This window comes from Solanum stenotomum, chromosome 8 (genome assembly GCF_019186545.1).
Source record: "Solanum stenotomum isolate F172 chromosome 8, ASM1918654v1, whole genome shotgun sequence".
NCBI classification, from domain to species: domain Eukaryota; kingdom Viridiplantae; phylum Streptophyta; class Magnoliopsida; order Solanales; family Solanaceae; genus Solanum; species Solanum stenotomum.
In genome coordinates, this window is record NC_064289.1 from 26,937,546 (window position 1) to 26,960,356 (window position 22,811).

Sequence of the window (22,811 nt, forward strand, 5' to 3'; positions counted from 1 at the left end):
TAAATTAGACCAGATGGTCAAAGATTCAGGTCTTACCACCACATTATCCCAGGAGAAAATGAGGCCATAAGCTTCATCAGGCTTCATCGCATAACGGATTCTTCGCAGGAAACCCTCTTGCAGTCTATCATTTAAAAAATCCTAAATGCAAAAAAAGGAACTCCTTGAGTACAGATATGTTGCCTTGTAGCACCAAAAGGCACAAAGATTCAAAAACCCTGTTACAAAATCTGAACTTCTGGTTTTACCACATCAACTTTGAGCAGTCCATTGGGTCTAAATGTCTCGAAACCTTCTCCGTATTCAGCACCAATTGCCTACAAAACCCAATAAACACAAACAAACACCCTATCAGAACTAGAAATGCGTGTAAAGCAGTGTGATGTCTTCACGTATGACATATTTAAAACACACACTTTGCATATCTTTCTCATGCAATTGGCCTATACATACAATTTGAAAACATATATATCGGTTCAGTTGGCCACATATACAATTGATGTCTTCACATACATGCACAAACATCCAACATCTGCGCTTTGAAAACATATATACATATACATACAATTAAGATTTCAGATATTATATTCACGCTATTTCAATTAGGATTAGTTATTTCATGCATGCAGATGCAATACATTTTCCTATGTTTTAAAAAGGAAAATGTTGTCATATTTTGAAATAACAAAATCTCGCTATATATTGCAGAAACGGACAATAAAATCCATCATAATTAGGCTTCAAATTATTGGAGACTAGAAACATCAAATAATTAGACCTAGACTATCGCTATTTCTGAATTTTTCTCTATTTAAATATTCATGGCAACCTCAAAAAGAAAATGAAAATGGATTGTTCACTTGGTTTCTTAGGGTGCTTGTTAATAATTTCGTCGTATGCTTTAAGAGAACCCATAAATGATTTTGTTCCTTATTCTTCAACTCTAGTGCCATACAGCAGGCTTATTTTCTACCTATACAATATGATCATCACAAGTTTATATGATAAAACAAACACACTGTATTGAATTTGAAATAAGTGTAATATCCCAACATACACTTCCATTTAAAATCTGTCTTTATTTGATTGAAGAGATACAGAAATATCATTTATGAACTTCGCACTTGTATATATGTAGAGTAAAAACTCCAACAGTTAAAGCGGGCACACTTTGTTTTATTGAATTTTACACCTAAATAGTTAGGTCCAAAACAAGGTGGATTGAGATTGACAACTTATTCAAGAGAGGTAAGCAAATTGAATGCACAGTAAAAACGGATTCACACACAAACATACAACATCATTTAGGTTTTCTCTATTTTCCTCAAACAACATAACCAACAAGTCGAGGTCATTTCTATGAGAATTCAAAGAGCTCCCACCACTAAATCATAAACTACACTATGATAGTAGAATCGACATACCCTGTTACTGTTCCACTGATTCTGTCCGTTCTTGAGAACAAATTTCCAAATAGAAATACAAGACAACTTCCGCCATTTAACTCATGCAAGCATGAAAACTAGTACTTTTGCAGCATTTCTCGCCTAAGGCAGAAATTATAACTGAAGCAATAAAATAAGAGAAGGGAAACAACTCTGGGAAAATAATCCAAGTTTGCAGTAATATGCTTTCATAGATAGGTGCAGTAAATAGTACTAGCGCACCAAACAAACAGAATTAGTTTAAACACTAATACAAAGTATGATCAGCCGAGCATCTGGATATCAGAAGCTTCATTTTAGTGATTCTATAATTACTATTGATGAGATTGCACACCTTGCCAAGCCAGAAAAATTTCCTCAAGAGTTGGTCTGATAGTTTGCGTCAACATGTTTTGGCAATCAATCGCATCACCACTTGACCTACTCAGCTCAATGAAGTAATGGGATTCAGAAATTTCAAATATTTGCAAGCCAATGCACAGAGTTTCATATCTGCTCTCATTTAATCCCTCTAATCTAAGAAATCCACCCTCTTTCTTCTTTATTTCAAGGTTCAGACTCCTGCCAACTTCCACAAGCTTGGATATGATGACTGGGGCAGGCTTCACTGATGTGAATCGCAGCTCCTCCTTATGATCATTGTTTATGAATAAACCAGACAAATCAAACCCGCAGATGATATTAAATGCACTAATGATTGCAGGTTTTATCAACTCTAACTTGGTGTCGGAGGAAGAGGTACTATTCTCCGAATTTGAACTGGAAACAGCATCACCATCTGTAATAACATTTTGGTTCACTACTTGTTTAGTTCCCACATGTGTAGATCCCAATCCTTTCTTAAACCAGGAGCTTTCCTTGATTTTGGCTATTGAAATCCTTTTATGAGGGTTTGGGTCGAGGATCCTAGAGAGAAGTTTACGTACTTCTAGAGGGAACCAATTAGGGCATTTGTACTCTGCCCTGCATATCTTCCTATACAGATTCATAAAATTTGAGTCATAAAATGGAAGATAACCAGCCAACAAGACAATTAAAATCATCCCACAAGACCAGATGTCAGCTTTGACACCTTCATATCCTTTTCTACTAATCACCTCAGGAGCAACATATGCTGGTGTACCACAGGTTGTGTGGAGTAACCCATCTTGCCGCTTAGACTCAGCTAATGCACTCAAACCAAAGTCTGAGACCTTTAGGTTTCCATTCTCATCCAGTAGGAGATTTTCTGGTTTGAGATCACGGTGATAAACATCTCGGCTGTGGCAAAATTCAACTGCGTTGATCAGTTGCTGAAACAACTTTCTAGCAACATCTTCCTTGAGCCTCCCCTTTGTCAGTTTGTTGAAAAGCTCGCCACCTTTGGCATGTTCGATCACAAAGTAAATCTTACTCTTAGTCGCCATGACCTCGTATAGCTGCACAACATGTGGATGTTTGACCATTGCCATAACAGATATCTCTCGTTTCGTCTGTTCAGTTAGTCCAGCTTTCTGAACCTTCTCTTTATCAATTACTTTAATGGCTACAGTCTGTCCGCTTTTCAGATCCCTTCCATAATAAACCTTACCAAAGTTGCCTTGACCTAATAATTTCCCGAATTCATATTTTTTCGTCAATACATTTCCTTTCTTCTCCATTTTCAACAAACAATCCTACTTTATACTACAAATAACACTCCTGCTGATATGACAATTCTCTATTTACAGGCACGAAACCTTGTTTCAGTGTTCAACCGTCTGCAACAAGGCCGTGCTTCAGCACAACAACATTCTTAATCACTGTTACTTCATTGTGCATCTGGCACGAGAACCTAAATGCTCTATGAGCTGCAAATTTGAAATCATCATGTAGAAAACAGAATAACCCCAATGCAGATGGAAACTCAGAGGCTTCTAAGAGCCAAGAGCTGTTGTTTCACCCCATCTTTCTGCATCCCAAATATATTTTTTCAGTGATATGTCGCAGAGCTCTGAAAACCACAAGATACGAAAAAGAGACTCAAAACTAGAGCACACCTATGTTCTTCATGGGTGCACCCCCACTACTAAAAGGTGGGTACACCTCTAATATCAACACATTCCTTCTTCTTTTAAACAAACAAACACCACTTGCCACGAAATAAAAACTTACATTCTCATTTCATCTATCTCATATTTAATTCTCTTAATTTACTAGCAAGAATCATATATTTTTAGTTTGCTGGCTAAACTAGGTAAGTATATCATCGATAATTTATAGGATTGTATTAATTACATGATTCGATGTATAGAGGTTTCGGCTCCAATCCTTATTATTCTCTATAGTGGTGTTTTTAACAAAAAAATATAAAACATTGTGACATTATATTATGTAGAAAGATATATACAAAAATACACGTATTTTTATATCTAAAAATCCTAGCAATTAGCTATTTTTTAATAGAGATCCTGACATATACACGCATGACATATTTAAAACATACACTTTGCATATCTTTCTCATGCAATGGTGAATGGCCAATACACTCAATTTGAAAACACATCTATTGATTCAGTTGGCCACACATACAATTGACATCGTCACTTATATGCACAAACATCCAGCTTGTGCGCTTTGAAAACATACACATATACATATGCATACAATTAAAAATTTAGATACCGTATTCATGCTATTTCATGCATGCAGATATAAATAGCAGAAACGGACATTAAAATCCATCATAATTAGGCTTCAAATTATTGGAGACTAGAAACATCAAATAATTAGACCTAGAGTATCGTTATTTCTGAAATTTTCTCGATTTAAATATTCATGGCTACCCCAAAAAGAAAAAGAAAAAGAAAATGAAAATGATTATAGAGAAAGTATAATATGGCCAACATGGGGAATCCATAAGAATGGCTTCATCATTATATAACAAAAATACAATGCAGGCACTGAATTTATTCACTTAAATTTCTTAGGGCGCTTGTTAATTAATAATTTCGTCGTATTCTTTAAGAGAAGTACTCAGAAATGATTTTGTTCCTTATTCTTCAACTCTAGTGCTATACAGCGCTGCAGGCCTATTAATTTTCTACTTATACAATATGATCATCACATGTTTATATGATACTAAAACAAACCCTATATTGAATTTGAAATAAGTACTGTAATATACACTTCCATGTGAAATCTCTCTTTATTTATGAACTTAGCACTATTCTTGTACATATGTAGAGTAAAAACTCCAACAGTTAAAGCGGGCACACTCTTTGTTTTATTGAATTTTTCACCTAAATAGTCAGGTGGATTGAGAGTGACTGAAAACTTCAAGAGAGGTAAGCAAATTGAATGCACAGTAAAAACGGATATCCTCACACACAAACATACAACATTATTTAGGTTTTCTCTATTTTCCTCAAACAACAAGTCGAGGTCGATTCTATGAGAACCACCATTAAATCATAGATAGTAGAATCGGCATATATACCCTGTTGCTGTTCCACTGATTCTGTCTGTTCTTGAGAACAAATTTCCAAATAGAAATACAACATAACTTCCGCACGCCATTTAATTAACTCATGCATGCATGAAAACTAACTAGTACTATTGAAGGCAGAAATTATATAACTGAAGCAATAATATAAATTAAGAGAAGGGAGACAACTCTGGGAAAAATAATCCAATTTTTCAGTAATATGCTTTCATAGATAGAACTAGTGCACCAAACAAACAGAATACAAAGTATGATCAGCAGACAGAGCGAGCATCTAGAAATCAGAAGCTTCATTTTAGTGATTCTATAATTACTATTGTTGATGAGATTGCACACCTTGCCAAGCCAGAACAATTTCCTCAAGAGCTGGTCTGATAGTTTGCGTCAACATGTTTTGGTAATCAATCGCATCACCACTTGACCTTCTCAGCTCAATGAAGTAATAATGGGATTCAGAAATTTCAAATATTTGCACATCAATGCACAGAGTTTCATATCTGCTCTCATTTAATCCCTCTAATCTAAGAAATCCACCCTCTTTCTTCTTTATTTCAAGGTTCAGACTCCTGCCAACTTCCACAAGCTTGGATATGATGACTGGGGCAGGCTTCACTGATGTGAATCGCAGCTCCTCCTTTTGATCATTGTTTATGAATAAACCAGACAAATTAAACCAGCAGAGGATATGAAATGCACTAAAGATTGCAGGTTTCATCAACTCTAACTTAGTGTCGGAGGAAGAGGTACTACTCTCCAAATTTGAACTGGAAACAGCATCACCATCTGCAATAACATTTTGGTTCACTACTTGTTTAGTTCCCACATGTGTAGATCCCAATCCTTTCTTAAACCAGGAGCTTTCCTTGATTTTGGCTATTGAAATCCTTTTATGAGGGTTTGGGTCAAGGATCCTAGAGAGAAGTTTACGTACTTCTAGAGGGAACCAATGAGGGCATTTGTACTCTGCCCTGCATATCTTCCTATACAGATTCATAAGATTTGAGTCATAAAATGGAAGATAACCAGCCAACAAGACGAATAAAATCACCCCACAAGACCAGATGTCAGCTTTGACACCTTTATATCCTTTTCTACTAATCACCTCAGGAGCAACATATGCTGGTGTACCACAGGTTGTGTGGAGTAACCCATCTTGCCGCTTAGACTCAGCTAATGCACTCAAACCAAAGTCTGAGACCTTTAGGTTTCCATTCTCATCCAGTAGGAGATTTTCCGGTTTGAGATCACGGTGATAAACATCTCGGCTGTGGCAAAATTCAACTGCGTTGATCAGTTGCTGAAACAACTTTCTAGCAACATCTTCCTTGAGCCTCCCCTTTGTCAGTGTGTTGAAAAGCTCGCCACCTTTGGCATGTTCGATCACAAAGTAAATCTTACTCTTAGTTGCCATGACCTCGTATAGCTGCACAACATGTGGATGTTTGACCAATGCCATAACAGATATCTCTCGTTTCGTCTGTTCAGTCAGTCCAGCTTTCTGAACCTTCTCTTTATCAATTACTTTAATGGCTACAGTCTGTCCGCTTTCCAGATTCTTTCCATAATAAACCTTACCAAAGTTGCCTTGACCTAATAATCTCCCCAATTCATATTTTTGCATCAATGCATTTCCATTTTTCACCATTTTCAACAAACAATCCTACTTTATACTATAATTCTATAAATAACACTCCTGCTGATATGATAATTCTCTATTTACAGGCACGAAACCTTGTTTCAGTGTTCAACCGTCTGCAACAAGGTCGTGCTTCAGCACAACAACATTCTTAATCACTGTTACTTCATTGTGCATCCGGTACGAGAACTTAAATGCTCTATGAGCTGCAAATTTGAAATCTCATGTAGAGAACAGAATAATCCCAATGCAGATGGAAACTCAGAGGCTTCTAAGAGCCAAGAGCTGTTGTTTAACCCCATCTTTCTGCATCCTAAAAATCACAAGATAAGAAAAAGAGACTCAAAACTACAGCTTATTATTAATTAACTTAAACGCAAAAGCAAAACTAGAGATAGACAACAAAAACAATATATCCAACGTCATCACACAAGTCTAGGGAGGGTAGAGTGTACACAGACCTTACCCCTACCTTGGGAGGCGGACAAGAAAACGATGCCCAAATAAAAAGTAATAGTAGTACAATATAAAATGAAAAGATTTTGTTGAAATTGTTCATTTGGAAATGTTCAAAAAAGCTATACCACCAATGTAGGTTAAACAGTCATTACAGACTTCCATTTAAATAACTACAAAATTCAAACAGAAGACATATCATGTTCTATTACAAGTCCAAAATACCCTGGCAAGATCTGTTTCTGAATCTAAAATTAGATTCTTTATATCTTGATTCTGGACCACCATTCCATCATCAAATCGGGCCAAAAAAAGCAAAACCAATTCAATCCCCCACTTCTTTACCAATCTAAAAATAGCTATAACTGAAGCATCTCCGATCAAATCGATAATTAGCATTTAAACAAAAATGAATAAGGCAAACATGAACAAGTGTAAATTCCACATTCACACAATATTTACTATAAAAATCATCGAATTCTCTACCATGAATAATCAAAATTCACAAACAAATCGAAATTAAACTTAAAATGGGTATAAGAAAGAACCTGAATACAGGTAGAGACGATCCAAGGAGAAAAATACGAGGTGTGTTGGTAAATATGTTTAATTTGGTGAAGCTCCCCTTTATATATGTATATATATACATGAAAGCATTAAAGTTGTGACTAAATAATTTGTAATGTTCAGATTTTGTTGCCTTGATACAAAATTATTGTCTGTAAGTGAAAAGTTGGTAAGCTCCTGCAATCTGACAAAATATAACAATTGTATCTAGACACGTATTGAACATCTGTACACAACGGGCATAATTTTCGTGAATTGTTTGAAAAGAATATTGAAAACGCTCCTAAACTATGTATGAATTATTAGTTTCATCCTTAATTATTGACAAATTTAAAAATACACTCTTTTACTTGACTAACAGAACTTACATAGACCCACGATCTTTCAACATGAGTGAAATACATCCTTAATTTAGCGTCACGTTTAAGATATTTTATTAAGAGTTTCATGTTACTACAATAGTTTGAAACCACTAGCTAGGTCATGTGACAGATCGGGAGTGTATTTAATTTGGTTAGTAAAGTAAATGAGTATTTTTTTAAGATTGTCAATAGCTCGAAGAAACTATTAATTTGTGTTAAGTTCGAGGGTTTATATAATAAATAATAATAACAATAAATTATGGATTATTATGTAGAAATTACTTAATATAAGGACTTTAGAGCCTTTAATTACTCAATCTCAGTGTGAAAATGCTCATTACATACTATTAGGGGTGTGCATCGGTCGGATCGGTTCGGTTTTATGTGTTATTGGTTCGATTTATCGGTTTGTAAATACATAAAACCGATAACCAAACCAATAACATATTTCTCATCGGTTTTTGGTTAATCGGTCTATGGTACTTAATGATTCGGTTTTCGGTTTAACCAATAAGAAAATACTCATATATATTATATACACGATAAGAAAATTTTCATATAAACCATATGATTTTTCCATCATTTGGCATGAAAGTAATAATCATAAAAGTAACAATCATTTTTCTTGCAAGTTTAGACACTAGACACATTCAAAGGAAGAAGTGTGAAAGTAACAATTGTTTAACCATTAACAAAAAGTGTGAAAGTAACAATCGTTTAACCATTAACAATAAGACTAGTAAATTTAGTAAACTCTTATTGGGTTATCGGTCTAACCATTAACAAAAATCATAAAACCGAAAACCGAACCAATAACCCAATAAAAAAATTTGCAAAACTGTTTAAAAACCGTTAGCCCAATAACCCAATATCAATAAACCAATAGTGTTTTTTTCGGTTCGATTTATTGGTTAAATCGGTTTTTGCACACCCCTGCATACTATATCTCCTATAAAATAATTAATCACAAATTTTATTATAATTTGTATTAGGTCTCAAGCATCTATGCAAGTTTATTCCTTAGATGGCTAGGAGGGAAAAGAATATTACAAGCAAATTCTTTTTTCAAATATTTTGCGCAAAAGTATTTAATAGCTTATTGGGAAGGCATGATACATAAAGAGGATCTTTAACTTGGTATCAATTCACAACTATGACCCTAAACTTTGTCAGTGCACAAGTAGACACTTTAACTATTACAAATTTAAACAATTAAACACTTGTATATTCCATGCAAAGTGCGTGATATACAAATGCTTCTACGTGGCTGCCAACTAATTAAAATAAATACACGTGGATTTTTCAATTAAAATACTGAAAATAAAAATAAAATAAATATCAATTAACAACTATGACCCTATGCTTAGAACAGAGAATAATGTTTTCCTCTTTCTTCTCTACAAAACCCTAACCCTAAGTTCCTACATTTCATCCTTTGAATCAAAGGTAAAATTGTTCAAGAATTGTGCTGAAATTTCACGTACTTGGATGTCTATCTATTCTTCTTCCTCAATTTAGATAAGGTATGTTTAATTTTCCCTTTTGATAATTTTATATAAAAATTATGATTTTTTTACCACAACTGTAAATTTGCTCCTTTTTTTCACAGTATTGAACATATGGATCACATTATCGTTGTTTTTCACCATGGAGGTAGCTTTTATAAAGGTCAATATGTTTCGAAATTGGACAATATTATATTTAGCATAGAGAAGGACCACTTTTCGTTGATCGAAATGAAATCTTATGCAAAAGATGTTGGGTATGATGAAATTGAAGCTTTTTATGTTGAAGACCCTACTACCCATAGATTTGTGAAGTTAGAAAGTGACAATCAACTATAAAATTGTGGAGTGGGTCCTATTTTAATTTGTATCTGAAGCATGTGATTGTTGAAGAAGGGGGGCCCACTACTAGCACTGTCTTGGGAACATTTTCTGGTGAAAAAAATATTCAAGAATTAATAGAATTCCTCTAGAGCTTCACATCCTGAGGATGGTATAAACGGGACCTTAAACGAGAAAGTTGGTGATGATAATGAGGAAGAAAATAGTGACTCTCTTGACTTTGAAGAGGAAGATTTAGATGGGGTTCCGGATGAGGATGACAGTGAAGTCGATGAAGAATTAAGAGCCTTTAGAGAAAATTTGAGACAAGAAAAGAGGAATGAAGCTGCAAAGTCAAAAGAGAGAATTAAAAAATCTTCCAAGAATCAAGATGTTGAGCTTGGAGAAGCTGGCATATTTAAGGGATTTGAGGATATTTTCAAGAATAAGGCAGCCAAGTATATTGGTAGATTAGGAGGTAATGAAGAGTTCATTGGTTCATCAGATGAACTAAGTGAAGATAGCGATGAAGAACTAGATGTTTTAGCACAACCAGGTGTTGATTTACCTTCTAGAAGAAAAAGCCAAAAATTGAGGTATGATAATTCTTGTTCCATTTCTTTCTTTGAATTGGGTATGATATTTGAGAGTGAAGTTGAGTTTAGAAAAGTTATCGCTAATTATGGTGTTCGACAGAAGGTTCAATTAAAAATTAAACCCAATGAACCTCATAGAATAAGGGTAAGATGTGTAGGAAAATGTAACTGGAAATCTTTGTGGATAAAGATATAGGAAACTTTTCTGTGAAAAATTATCTTGTTCACAGATGTCCTATAAAGAACATGAACAGATTATGCTCAGCCAAATATGTGGAAAGAAAGATGAGGGAAATAATAATATCCCAACTTGATATTAAAGTTTATAAGCTTTAAGAGACAATAAGAAAGAAGTAGGGTTTAAAAGTGGGAAGATCAATATGTTACAGGGCAAAGATGAATGTTATCAACAAGTTCTTGGGTGATTGGAAGCTTGAGTTTTCAAAGTTGTTAGACTATGTTGATATGATTAAGAGTACGAATCCTAGGACTTCTTGTTGGGTGAGAACTGATAATGAAACTGTCCCTAGAAAATACCTGTTCAAATATTTGTATGTTTGCTTTGAGGCATTGAAGAATGGATGGCTTGAAGGTTGTAGGAAGATTATAGGATTGGATGGATGTTTTTTGAAGAGTGCTTGTAAAAGAGAATTATTAGTGGCTGTTGGAAAAAATGGAAACCAACAAATGTATCCAATAGCTTGGGCAGTGGTTGACCAAGAAACTAAACACTCTTGTAGTTGGTTCTTGAGCTATCTCATTCAAGATTTGCAACTTGGTGACGGAAATGGCATAACAATCATGTTTGACATGCAAAAGGTATTGTTTTAAACTGTTTATACTTGTTTATATAAGTTATTGTTGCCTTCTTCTTCTTTATACTTGTTTTATCTTTTATTTACAATTTATAATTTTGAATCAGTCGAGGCATATGTGATATTGTAGTATAGAAAAATGAGGCATGTGTGATATTGTAGTATAGAAACAGGGAATGACCATGCCACATTTTAAACTACTAGGAAAATGTGTTTCTGAACATAGAAAGCCTGCAACTTCCTGGCATCAATATATCCACTATGTTAAAATTATGTGTATTTGTTCATATTTCTGTCCCATCAGTATTGTATGAAGCTCCTTTTAATCTATCCTCTGATATCCAGAGTCTCCTAAGGCAAGTAAATGGGAACAAAGAATCCATTGAATTTGTCTGCCAACAATAACACAACTAGACAATTAAGATGTATAGATTGCACCATAGGAAAGACATCAAAATTCTATTCTTAAGCATGATTTTAATATGTCAAGACAAGGCTTGATCTCGTAGCAAGAGAAGGAGGACCAATATCTACTCTAACATGAGAATATGGGATAGCCAGCAAGACACTAGTGTTGTTAACAAACAAACTATAAACACCTCAAGAACACTATCTAAAATTCAAGAAACATAGTGTTGTTATCTTTTGCTTCTTTTAATTTTTTTTATCATTTGAAAATGAAGCTAATTTCTGCCGGCTTTTTAAATTTTCTGCCTTATTTCTTGTTAAAATTGGACTTAAGCTTTATGACGTAACATCCTCTATCATGTCTATTTACTTTGAAAGTTGAGGCATATGTGTATTTTCTTTTAAGTTTGAACTTGAAGGTGTTGCTTTTTATATCCTTATTACTTTTGTGTTTAATGTTGAACTTCATCTATTTATTTTATTTTCTAGGGTCTTGATTTAGCTGTTGATGGGTTGCTTCCTAATGTTGAAAGGAGAATGTGTGCAAGGCACATTTGGGCAAATTGGTAAAAGACTTGGAGAGGTGAAGCAAGGAGAAAAGCATTTTGGAGGTGTTCCAAAGCTAGTTTTGAAGTAAAGCTGAGTGATCAGTTTGCATATTTGGGACAACTTGGTAACAACATTTGTGAGTCATTGCTTAAGTATAACAAAGAATATTGGTGTAGGGCCTTTTTTAGTGAAAGAACCAAGTGTGATGTGGTGAAAAATAATGTGTGTGAAACATTCAATTCTTGAATTGTTGGTCCTAGGCATAAAACTGTGATTAGTATGCTTGAAGATATTAGACATAAAATGATGGATAGACATGGAGATGTGATCAAGTTTGTCGATACTTGGATCAGTGACATTTCACCCATGGCAAGACTAACTTTAGAAATAAACAAAGAGATTGGTAGGAAGCTAAAGGTGAATTGGAACCATGACACTGGATTTGAGATTCTGGAAGGAAAATATAGGCACATAGTCAATATGGCTAATAAAACATGTAGTTGCAGGTTATGGCAGTTGAAAGGTATCCCTTGCCAACATCTAGTTTGTGCCTTGTATCACATTGGACAAGAACCAGAAAATTATGTAGATCATTGGTACCGAAAAGATACATTCCTACGTGCTTATGAGTACTTCTTACAATCTATCTCTAATATGAAAATGTGGTCGGAAACCAATAACCCACAAATAGTGCCCCCTGAAGTCAAGCCAATGCTCGGAAGACCAGGCAAATGTAAAAGAAAAGATACAAATGAACCAAGAAAAAAAAAGTGGGGGAAGCATAAAAAAATGGAGTAAAAATGACATGTTCCAAATGCCATTAAGTTGGGCATAATAAAAAGACCTGTAAATCAGTGGTAAGTACTGTATTTGATATTTCTTTTCTACATAATCATTTTTAGACTTCTAAATCTTTTTCTTATTGTATAGCCCTCTCAACAGCCTCGTCAACAGCCTTTTCAACAGCCCTATCAGCAACCTTTTCAACAGCCTCGTCAATAGCCTTTTCAACAGCCCTATCAGCAGCCTCGTCAACAGCCCTCACAACCACCTATGAGTCAATTTAGCACTAGACATTCCACTTTTTTATATCCAGAAACTTCAAGAGTTGAAGGAAGAAAAAAGCAAACAAATAGTTCTTCTACAAGGGCATCTTCTTCATTTGGAAGGAAGTGTACAAGAGATGTTGGATTTGGTATTTACACAGATATACAATCTGGAAGACAAGTCATTAATGTATGTGTGTTCTTAACTTGATTTTTTTTCATCTTAATTTATATATAAAGAGTAATGTATAGGTAACCTTATGTATATGATTTATATAGCCCGAGAGATCAAGTGAAAGAGTTATCTCAAGTGGGACAACATTAAAGGATGCATCACAAACAAATGTAGATCTTGGATTCAAGCCACCTGGTTTGAAATGGAAAGGAAAACAAGCTATGATGGGAAATCAACTTCAACAAATGCAACAACGGAAAAAATTTCAAATCAAATCTAAATGGGTACCATGAGAGTTCAATTATCCTAGTGATATGGTTACACTTTGGACAACTCTATTTTTGCTTATTTTGATATATATTTTCTGAAGGCATAATTCACGTAAAACGGTGATTTGCCTTTAAATTATTTCACTTTTGATCATTTTGATGTACTTTTGGATATTTTGATGTATATTTGCCTTTAGACAACTCTTTTAAGGTTATTATGGCTATGAAGCATGTTTTATGGAGGTTACGTTGATATTTTGTAAAGCTTTTTGGTGTTTGTTATGGAAAACCTTATTGATGTTTAGTACATGTGAGTTTTGAGTTGTTTTATTAGATATAGCTTCATATGGGTATGAGCTATTTTATTGATGTAGCATGTGGATGCGAGCTATTTTACTGATCGATGAAATATGTGCGGAGCTGCTGTTATATTATAAGATTTTCCTTTTAATTTTTGTTGTTAAAACAAAAGGCATACAAGTTGCTCTATTATCTATAGCTTACAGTAGCATTGAAGCAAGAAACATGAGGTTTGCCAATTGTACATTGTTGTTGCTTTTGTGCTCCACATAAACATCTTCAAGAGCAAATTGTTTTGCCAATTATACTAGCTTTTGAAGAATATCATAGCACCTTTATTACACGTCCCTGTGCCAATATAGTTCTTTTGTTTTCGTTAGTGTTTGTTCTTCTCCAATTACGTCCAAAAATTTTCAATTAGCAGCAGAAGTTACGTTTACAAATATTTTGGAGTATTAAGATACGTTTGCAAAACTAACATACAATTATTCAACAACTATTTTACAATCTTTCATTACCATTTACTTAAAAACTTCTTTACAGTAGGCCGTTATCAAACCAAAGAAAACTACATTATGATCCCAAAATGACTCCTGCAACCAGCCAAAGTACCCAAATCAACATACGTAACAATCACTACATAAAGAACTCTCTATAAATCCAAGATAGGATCACAATGATCAACAAAACTCGATATTTTCTCCTAATTTTTTCCTTTTCTTTATTTTGTTGTCTTATCCTTTTTTGTAATCCCGAAATAATAGTTCTAGCTTGTTCGTTATAATCAATTTCGCACCACTTGAAAAACTTGCATCCAACCTGTTTAAGAAGCAACAAAATAATCATAAAATTGTATCTTGAATGCTAGAATTTAAACCAAAAAAAGGTCATCTAAAATGAAACCTTACCCGACTATCTTCACATCCAAGAAACCAGCGACCTGGGTTGTTTACAAACCAATAAATCTTCATTAAAGCTCTTTTTTCACAATGACAAAAAAAAATTTGATGTCATTTCAATGAGCAGAAAATTGTGAAGAAAGAAAGGAAAATGGCAAAAGCTGTTGAAGAAATTAGAAATAAGAGAGTAAAGTGAGATTTTGATTTAAAAAAGGGAAATTTATATATATATACATATATATATATGAAAGAGATTCAGTAAGGGTAGAAGTGTCATTTAAGCATTTTATTACCGTTGGGGGCCTTTATTTTTACCACTGACGCGCCTAATTGAAGTGTGTTTCACGCACTTTGCCATGTAGGATTAGAGTATTTAGTTGTTAAATTTTTGGATAGTTGAAGTGCTTATTTGTGCACTAGCAAAGTTTAAGGTCATAGTTGTAAATTGATGCCAAGTTAAAGGTCCTCTTTATGTATTATGCCTATTGGGAAAGATGCGAGAGCTTCAAATATGAATTATTTTTAGTCATGCTTTTCTTTTTATTAAAAAGCTTTAAAATCCTTTAGTCACGTTTTTTGAATATTAAAAAGGCTTATTTTAAGAATGTGAGGTGTTTAGTTATTATTTTTTTAAAAAAAATAATATGTATTTCTGAAGAGTAGTATAAACTATTTTTTCAAAGTTGATTTTTTTTTTAAAAGCATTTTTGGAAAAAATCCAAGTAAAAATTAGAAATTAGTCAATTTTAAACTAAATATATTGGTTACATGTTCTACATAAATACTACTCATTAAGACTCATCTACGTATAACTATATTTTCGAGCGACAGTTAAATAAGAATAAAAAATGTGAAATGCCAGCGGAATAATCGGTTGGACAGAGTTTAGGATTGCTTTCTTTCCACTGCATACTTATTTGTGTGTCGGAGATGTAATTTTTTTTTTAGATTCTTGGAATAGGAACAAAATAAAATTGGGTCGACTGAAAAAATGGATAGAACTGCGTCTTTAATTAATTTACAGGGAAAGAAAAAGCAACAAACTTTGTTCTTAATTTGAATAATTCTCAATCTAATTAGACGTTAAAAATTTATCAACTCCTAATGCGGGAAGGGTTTCTTTTTTCATGAGCGAATTCTCAATTTTTTTAATGAACCTTAACTATCATCATTTTTTTATCATACAGGAGATAACAGTTTGTAGAAGAAACAATATATTGATAAAAAATGTCTTTTTGAAGTCAAAAGAGCGATTAGGTTAGAGAATAAATGAACTCTAACCATTTTATTATCTTATAACACTATAACATAGACCAATTAAATGACATGAAAAGAAAAAAAAATGATAGAGAATCTATTAAAAGATTACCTATATTAAAGGTATCTATTCTTACTATAATACTTTGCTTTAACTATATTGTAATAAGTATCGCCCTCAAAATCTTTCATCTATAGGTCAAATCGAATTTGAAATGGAAGAAACTTAGAGATATTTACACCCACATAGCTCGCAACAACACATCTTTCTATATTCACTTATTTTTCAAGAGTATATCTATGCACTTGCTTATGATCGTTTAAATATAAATAGGTCGATCATGTTGAATAATTCAGGTTATGACAATATATTTAGTTTCGTAATTGTGAATCATTTTTTTATTTCTACTAATGTACCTAACAAAAAATCATTTTTGGGGCGCAACAAGAGTTTGTATTATCAAATAATATTTATGCAAAAAAAATCACTCTTTGATTAATATCTTCTTTGAAAGACAAAAATGATTTTAAATCTCATAATTTAAAATCACTTAATCAAACATTCCCTTCTTAGAGGATAATATGTTACATCTAAATTGTATTTGATATATTAATACTATACCCATCCATTTGGAAATTTTGTTTCAGACTTTCGTTATTGGATTAAATATATCGCTTCTATACATTTATTACGATTCTTTCTCCATGAATATTGTAATTTGAATAGCCTTGTTACTTCAAAGAAGTCTAATTATTATTTTTCAAAAAGAAAATCTTCTTATTTTCATATAATTCGCATGAGTGTGAATACATTTCTTTTCTACAAACCTAATCTTCTTAATTATAGTCAACATCTTTTGAAGCCCTTTTTGAAAGAATATATTTTTATGAAAAAACATAACGTTTTGTAGAAGTCTTTACTAATAATTTTCATATTACGCTATAATTATTCAAGGATCATTTCATGCATTATGTCAGGTATGAAGAAAAATCAATTTTGTTTCAAAAAGGTTGTTTTTTTAATGAACAAATGAAAAGTTTACTTATTAATTTTTTGCAGCGTCACTTTCTACGTGCTTTCTCCAATAAAAATCCATATAAATTAATTATTCAACCATTTTCGTGACTTTATGTGCTATCTTTCAAATGTGTGTCTAAATCATTGAATGGTATGTAGTCAAATGTTATTTTTTTTTTATAATTAATAGAGCAATTAAAAAATTTGATAACCTTCTTTCACTAATTATTTCTTTGATTGAATTATTAGCTAAAACACACTTTTGTAACGTATTAGGACATTCCATTAGTAAATTGACTTGGTTCGATTTATCAAATTATAAAATTATTGACCGATTTGGACGCATAACTTTTTAAAACTTTGATTAAACAATAATTTACTGCTCAAAAGTGTTTTTAAAATTTATTAATCAAACATTAAAAAAATCACCAAAAGTACTTTTCCGAAACACTTTACAAAATAAATTAATTTAAAATTTTCACCAAATAAACCAACAAGTCACACTTTCCTTTTTTTTTTTTTCCTAAACTTCATATTGCATTGAAGACACAAACTTATGCCCCATCATTACCCTTTTTATTGATAAGTTTTAAATTATTATATATCCAATATAGCAATATTATTAATTTCGTAACAGATTCCTACAGTTGAAACATGACATTGACCATCTTATTTCATGCCTAATATTATCCAAGTGTACGTATCAGACAATTATATTTCTCAGTACTCTCCTTAATTTTCTCTTCTTCTCTATCTACATTATTGCAAATGATTTTCTTACCATGTCTATCAGTTGAACATATGTAAAGCTAGAAAAATACTTAATTTTTAGAAAAAAAAGTAAAAAGCTATAAACATAGATACACACTATTTAAGATATAGTGATACATCACATACTTTAGATACATATATTCTTTATTTAGATGCATTGATATTGTATCTTCGAATGGAAATTTTGATTATTTTGAACTTTTTTGTTGCTATTAGAGTTTTGAAAAATCGTAGTCGAAGAAAAAGGGAAGAAGAATGAACTCAAATTATGTGTTTTTTATTTTTGTAATAAAGATACAAATGCACCTAATTAATGGGGATGCAAGATTTTCTCCTATATTTATTGGATTTTATTGTTTTAAAAGATTTTTGCGCAATTTTCTCCTTAATCATGCATTGTATCACACATCATTTTTAACAATTGGAAATAGTCATTTTTGGAAAGAATGAAAATCTGGAAATTTGTTTAAGTTAGGAAAAGTTGAGTTTTGGTCAACTTCAAACAGCCATAAATCCTAGATTAGGATGATTTAGGTGTACTTCCAGATATGGTTGGAAAGCTCTTGGAATGATCTTTCCAACGCCACCGAGTTTGCGCAATTCCGAGTTTGTATGAGTAAGTTATGCCCTTTGGAAGTTGGGTTGTTGGATTAAGGAAAGTCTAATCCGGATTTTGGAAGGGTAATTTAGTATTTTCCTTACCTAATTATTCTAATTCGTTTATAGAAGATTAATTGGGGTAAAACCAGATTTTGGTCAGTTTAGAAAAGTTAGAGTTCACACTAGGGCTTGGAGAAAAGAGGAGAAAGGAGAAGAGGAAGCAAGATTCGTCAAGATCGTCGAGTTTAGCGTGTGGAATTCGTCGGGGGTGATCCCTACAAGGTATGTGAGATCACATAGCGTTGGGTTAGTTCACCCATGCGCCAATCATGATTCAATTAAGCGAAATATGTGTGATTTGAAAGTAAATCCTTTGAGTTCTTGATGAAATTCGTTTGAATTCTTGTGGGTTGTTTTGTTGAAGTTTCTTGCGATTTGATTCATGTTTCCGGGTGTAATTTTGATTTGAATCTATCATGTATTGAGGGTATAAATGATCCTAAGTATTTGGGGAAAGAACCATTGGAGTTTAGAGGGTTTAGAGTTGAAAAACGGAGAATAAAAGACGTCAAACACCTGGGGAAGGGAGTGGGGCGTCACGCGAGCCAGCGCGCCCCAAAGCAGTCCCTGAATGTGGGGCTCTGGGGTGACGCGCCAGCCAGAGCGCCCCAACTTGTTCTCTGAATGTTGAGGGCTGGCGCCCCGCGCCTCTCAGAGCGCCAGGGACGCCAGTTCTTCCCATTCTTCCCCCATCTTTTCATACTTGTTCCTTAGCAATGTACCTATGTTTTCTACTTGATTCCAACACTCTAAGGTACATCTAAACATCATGAAATCAGCCATAAACATGAGATCATGAACCTTGAATCCATAATCCAATTCAAGGAAAGTTAGGATCAACGTCAAGAGAAGTTAAGAGTCAAGTCTAGAAGTTAAGAAGCAAGTCAAAGCAAAGTTTATAAAGTTTTCAAAAGTCTTTCACAAACGTTTTAACTTTGTTTTAAGACTTAAAGTTCAAGTTAAGCAAAGAGTAAAGTTTGAAGTGCATTTTCTTCAAAAGAGTATATCGGGACTATATATTCCCAAAGAGTAAATGTTTTCACATTTAAATAAGAAAGGAAACTGAGATTTCCAAGATAGCCTTTGAGCTAAGTTTTTGAGCACTAATCTCAAATCACAGAAAAAGTATGTTTCTTAAACATAAAGAGCTAGTATCATATTTTGGGAGTAGTATTGAGCATCGAATTGGCGGCGAGTATGAGTTTAGATAACTCACGTCTCCATAAAACCATGTAGCCACCATAGAAAAGGGTCATACTTTTTAGATAAACCCTTTTCACAATAGACTAATGGATCCACTCAGTAGTTCAGGTTTTATACCTCTTGCCGGGTATAGGATACGCTGGCAGCGTGAGGTAGATCGTTGTATCATCACTATAGCTTTTATGTGATGGTTGTCAATTAGAGAAACTCTCACAGAAGTTATTGTATTTTTATATACATCAGTTTATTCTATTTTTACATACATTTCAGAGTTATGTTATATCCTTGTATATACACAGAGTTGACATAATGTTTTTAAATAACTTTTTTTTATATTGCACTTGTTTTAAACTGTTTTATATTGAAATAAGTTCAGTTAAGTATTCATGAGTTGAGAAGAGCCAGGTAAGTGTTTCTTTCAGATTTCCCTTTCAGGCCTATGTTATTTTAGCATTCCAACTCGCATACTCATACATTCAATAGACTGATACCAGTTGGCCTGCATTGTCTTATGATGTAGACACAAGTAACTAGGATCGGCATTCCAGCGCACCGTTGATCCAGTGAGCAATTCAGAGTCAGTCGGTAAGCCTCCTTGCATTCCGGAGGATGTATTTTCATTGCTTTCTAGTTAGTTCATTAGGATGTTGTGGGGTTGTCCCAACATCCATCTCAGTTGTTTTAGAGGCTTCATAAATAGTCAGATGTTAGTCCTTTGAGTCTTTTCGTTATCATTTCTTATTGTTAAGACTTGGGTTGCCACGTTTGGCCAAGTTGAATATTTAACCTTTAAACATTTTCAGTTATTTTATTATTCAGTTCAATTAAGTGTTATTGATCATTATAAGTATGAATATTATCTTCCGTTGAGTTAAGTAAGCCAGACCAAGGGTTCTCTTGGGGCCAACAATGGTCTTCGAGTGTCACCACGTCTAGGATGTAGGCTCGAGGAGTGACATTGACACCTAATTTTGACCCTTCTCGATAATAATTAATTTTTGAGCTTTTTAATTTTTAAACGATTTAGAATAATTAGTTTTATAAAATTTTAAATACTTTTCAAAGTTATTTTAAGTGATTTTAGTCAATTTTCATAATTTATAAATAATAAATATATTTCATTTAGTTTTATGTATGTAATTAGTATATTTTATAAATATTTAAAAATCATCTCAAAAAGATTTTATTTAAAATATTCTACTAAAATTAGTTTAGTTTAAAGTTAGGGGTATAACTTCTTATCAATTAGTTTATAATTAAGTTAGTTATTTTATTTCATTAATATTAAGAATCTCATTAATTGATTAACATTAATTCGACTTATTTAAGTTTTAGTCAAATTTGCTAATTAAACTCAATCTCTTCTAAATTCAATTTGGCTGAGATTGTAACCTTGATAGGCCAATTGCAATTCGATTTGGTTAGATCATTAATACATTCAACTACTTTAATTTAAACCCATCAAAGACACCTTGGTCTTGGCCCCATTCCCAATCTTTCAGCCCACTAAAACATTCTCAGCCCAACATTTCAATGCAAAAGAACCCACTCCAGCAGAATCCTTTAGCGGCCCACTCCTAGTGACCCAACTCGGCCCAAACCTTTTTCTCTTCTCAAAGAAGACCCAGTAGCTTCTAATGTTATTCCTGCAACGTTCACATTCCAAACGGCAACACACGACATCAAAGTTAAAAGAAAGCTACGCGTCTACTCAAACGACAAAATTCACGGCATCGAGACGGAGGTAGACAAAAAAATTACAGGTTCACGCCTTGTATACGTCCAAAGCGATTCTTGTCTTTTTCCTCAACGTCCCTCCCCAATAGAGTCGCCATTCAATTTTATAGTAAAAAAAAGAAAACGTATCACGACCTAGACCATCGTGATTGGCACCCACACAAACCCTTCGGTGGGAGAATCATTACTACAACCCAAACAAACAAATTTTATGAAAACCAAGACATTTAAAAATACAAAATCAGGTTTAAATGACTATAAAAATGAAGTTCTCATAAACTCCAAACTTTTAACAAACAACTAACCAAACTAATGCGAAAGAACAACCCCTAGAACTTGAAAGTCATTGTACCATAACTCTACTAACGGCAAGTCTCAGAACAAGGGGTACAACCCTGAAACTAAATAATCACCTTAAACAAATAGTCTGAGTTCGAAAATAATGGACTTAAACAAGAGAGATCCATGGCAGTCTGAAAGAACTGACTCACCCTTTAATCCGGTCACGATCAATAGTCACTTAGTTGAGGTCTATCAATAACCGCCAGAAGATGCCCAGTACTCAACAAAGAACAAGCAAGTGCAGTATCAGTACACAATCACCGTGTACTGGTAGGATCACACGGCTATCCCAATAAGTGAACACATGCAAGTAACCAAAACATTATAAAACAGGCATATATCGAACATATACAATAGTAGTCATCTTTTCAGGATCAATGTAGCATCTCACGTTCTCAATAATACACATTAGTTAACAATTTAGAGTAACATACAATCTTCCAATATCAATCATCATTAGATATGAACGTAATCATCACAAGTAGTAATCATCACAACACAATTCAATGGTCCTTTCATATAACCCAATTCAATGGTCATCTCATGGAACCCACACCCAAACTGTTAGCATACCGAAATGTGGTACCTAATCCAATGTTTATGCCGGAACGTGGCAACTGATCCCATGTTTATGTCGGAACATGGCAACCGATCCCATGTTTATGTCGGAACATGACAACCAATCCAATCAACAAACCACAATCACAATCACAATATATATTCTCACAATCATACAACAAGAGGTGATTCATGGCATACAATTATTTAATTATCCTCATTTATGATTAGGGTGATCAATAATGCAACATCTGTATACATACATGTATTATAATGAGCAATTACAAACATATATCACACTAACATGAAATCACAACCATCACTACCTCAAATCCAAGCTTGAATCCCTAAGGCACTTGAATCTTCCCTTTCTGGATTCTTTCCACTTGTTCTAGGTCTACAAACAATTAATATACGCAAGGATCGACAATCAAAGGTCTAATTATCCGGATT

At 33.4% G+C, this 22,811-nt stretch overlaps 4 protein-coding genes across 10 annotated transcripts in view; all 4 read right to left on the minus strand.

The window, feature by feature from the left end:
- Positions 1-7,565, minus strand: part of LOC125872569 (CBL-interacting protein kinase 18-like) — a 97,093-nt gene extending 89,528 nt beyond the window's left edge. The window contains exons 1-2 of one of the 2 annotated variants that reach the window (XM_049553311.1): positions 6,735-6,756; positions 3,164-3,258 (exon numbers count right to left, since the gene is read on the minus strand). The gene's annotated coding sequence lies outside the window, so the exon portion shown is untranslated. Of the gene's footprint in view, positions 1-3,163; positions 3,259-6,734; positions 6,757-7,548 lie in introns of those variants that run through there. The other variant, XM_049553309.1, reaches the window with a different exon arrangement.
- The window catches only part of LOC125872574 (5-amino-6-(5-phospho-D-ribitylamino)uracil phosphatase, chloroplastic), a 102,619-nt gene that overhangs the window by 48,607 nt on the left and 31,201 nt on the right, over positions 1-22,811 (minus strand). The window lies entirely within an intron of this gene.
- LOC125872570 (CBL-interacting protein kinase 18-like) overlaps positions 1-22,811 on the minus strand; it is a 504,282-nt gene that overhangs the window by 44,838 nt on the left and 436,633 nt on the right. The window contains exons 1-2 of one of the 6 annotated variants that reach the window (XM_049553314.1): positions 6,735-6,765; positions 3,164-3,258 (exon numbers count right to left, since the gene is read on the minus strand). Coding sequence is in view for 3 of the 6 variants with exons in the window: in XM_049553315.1 (XP_049409272.1) it covers positions 1,760-3,085 (1,326 nt within the window). In the remaining 3 variants the exon portion in view is untranslated. Of the gene's footprint in view, positions 1-1,744; positions 3,432-6,734; positions 6,767-7,548; positions 7,641-22,811 lie in introns of those variants that run through there. The other 5 variants (XM_049553315.1, XM_049553317.1, XM_049553318.1 and 2 more) reach the window with 5 other exon arrangements.
- On the minus strand, positions 5,150-6,713 carry LOC125872568 (CBL-interacting protein kinase 18-like). Its single transcript, XM_049553306.1, has one exon. The coding sequence runs from the start codon at positions 6,551-6,553 to the stop codon at positions 5,222-5,224; it is 1,332 nt and encodes a 443-aa protein (XP_049409263.1). The 5' UTR covers positions 6,554-6,713; the 3' UTR covers positions 5,150-5,221.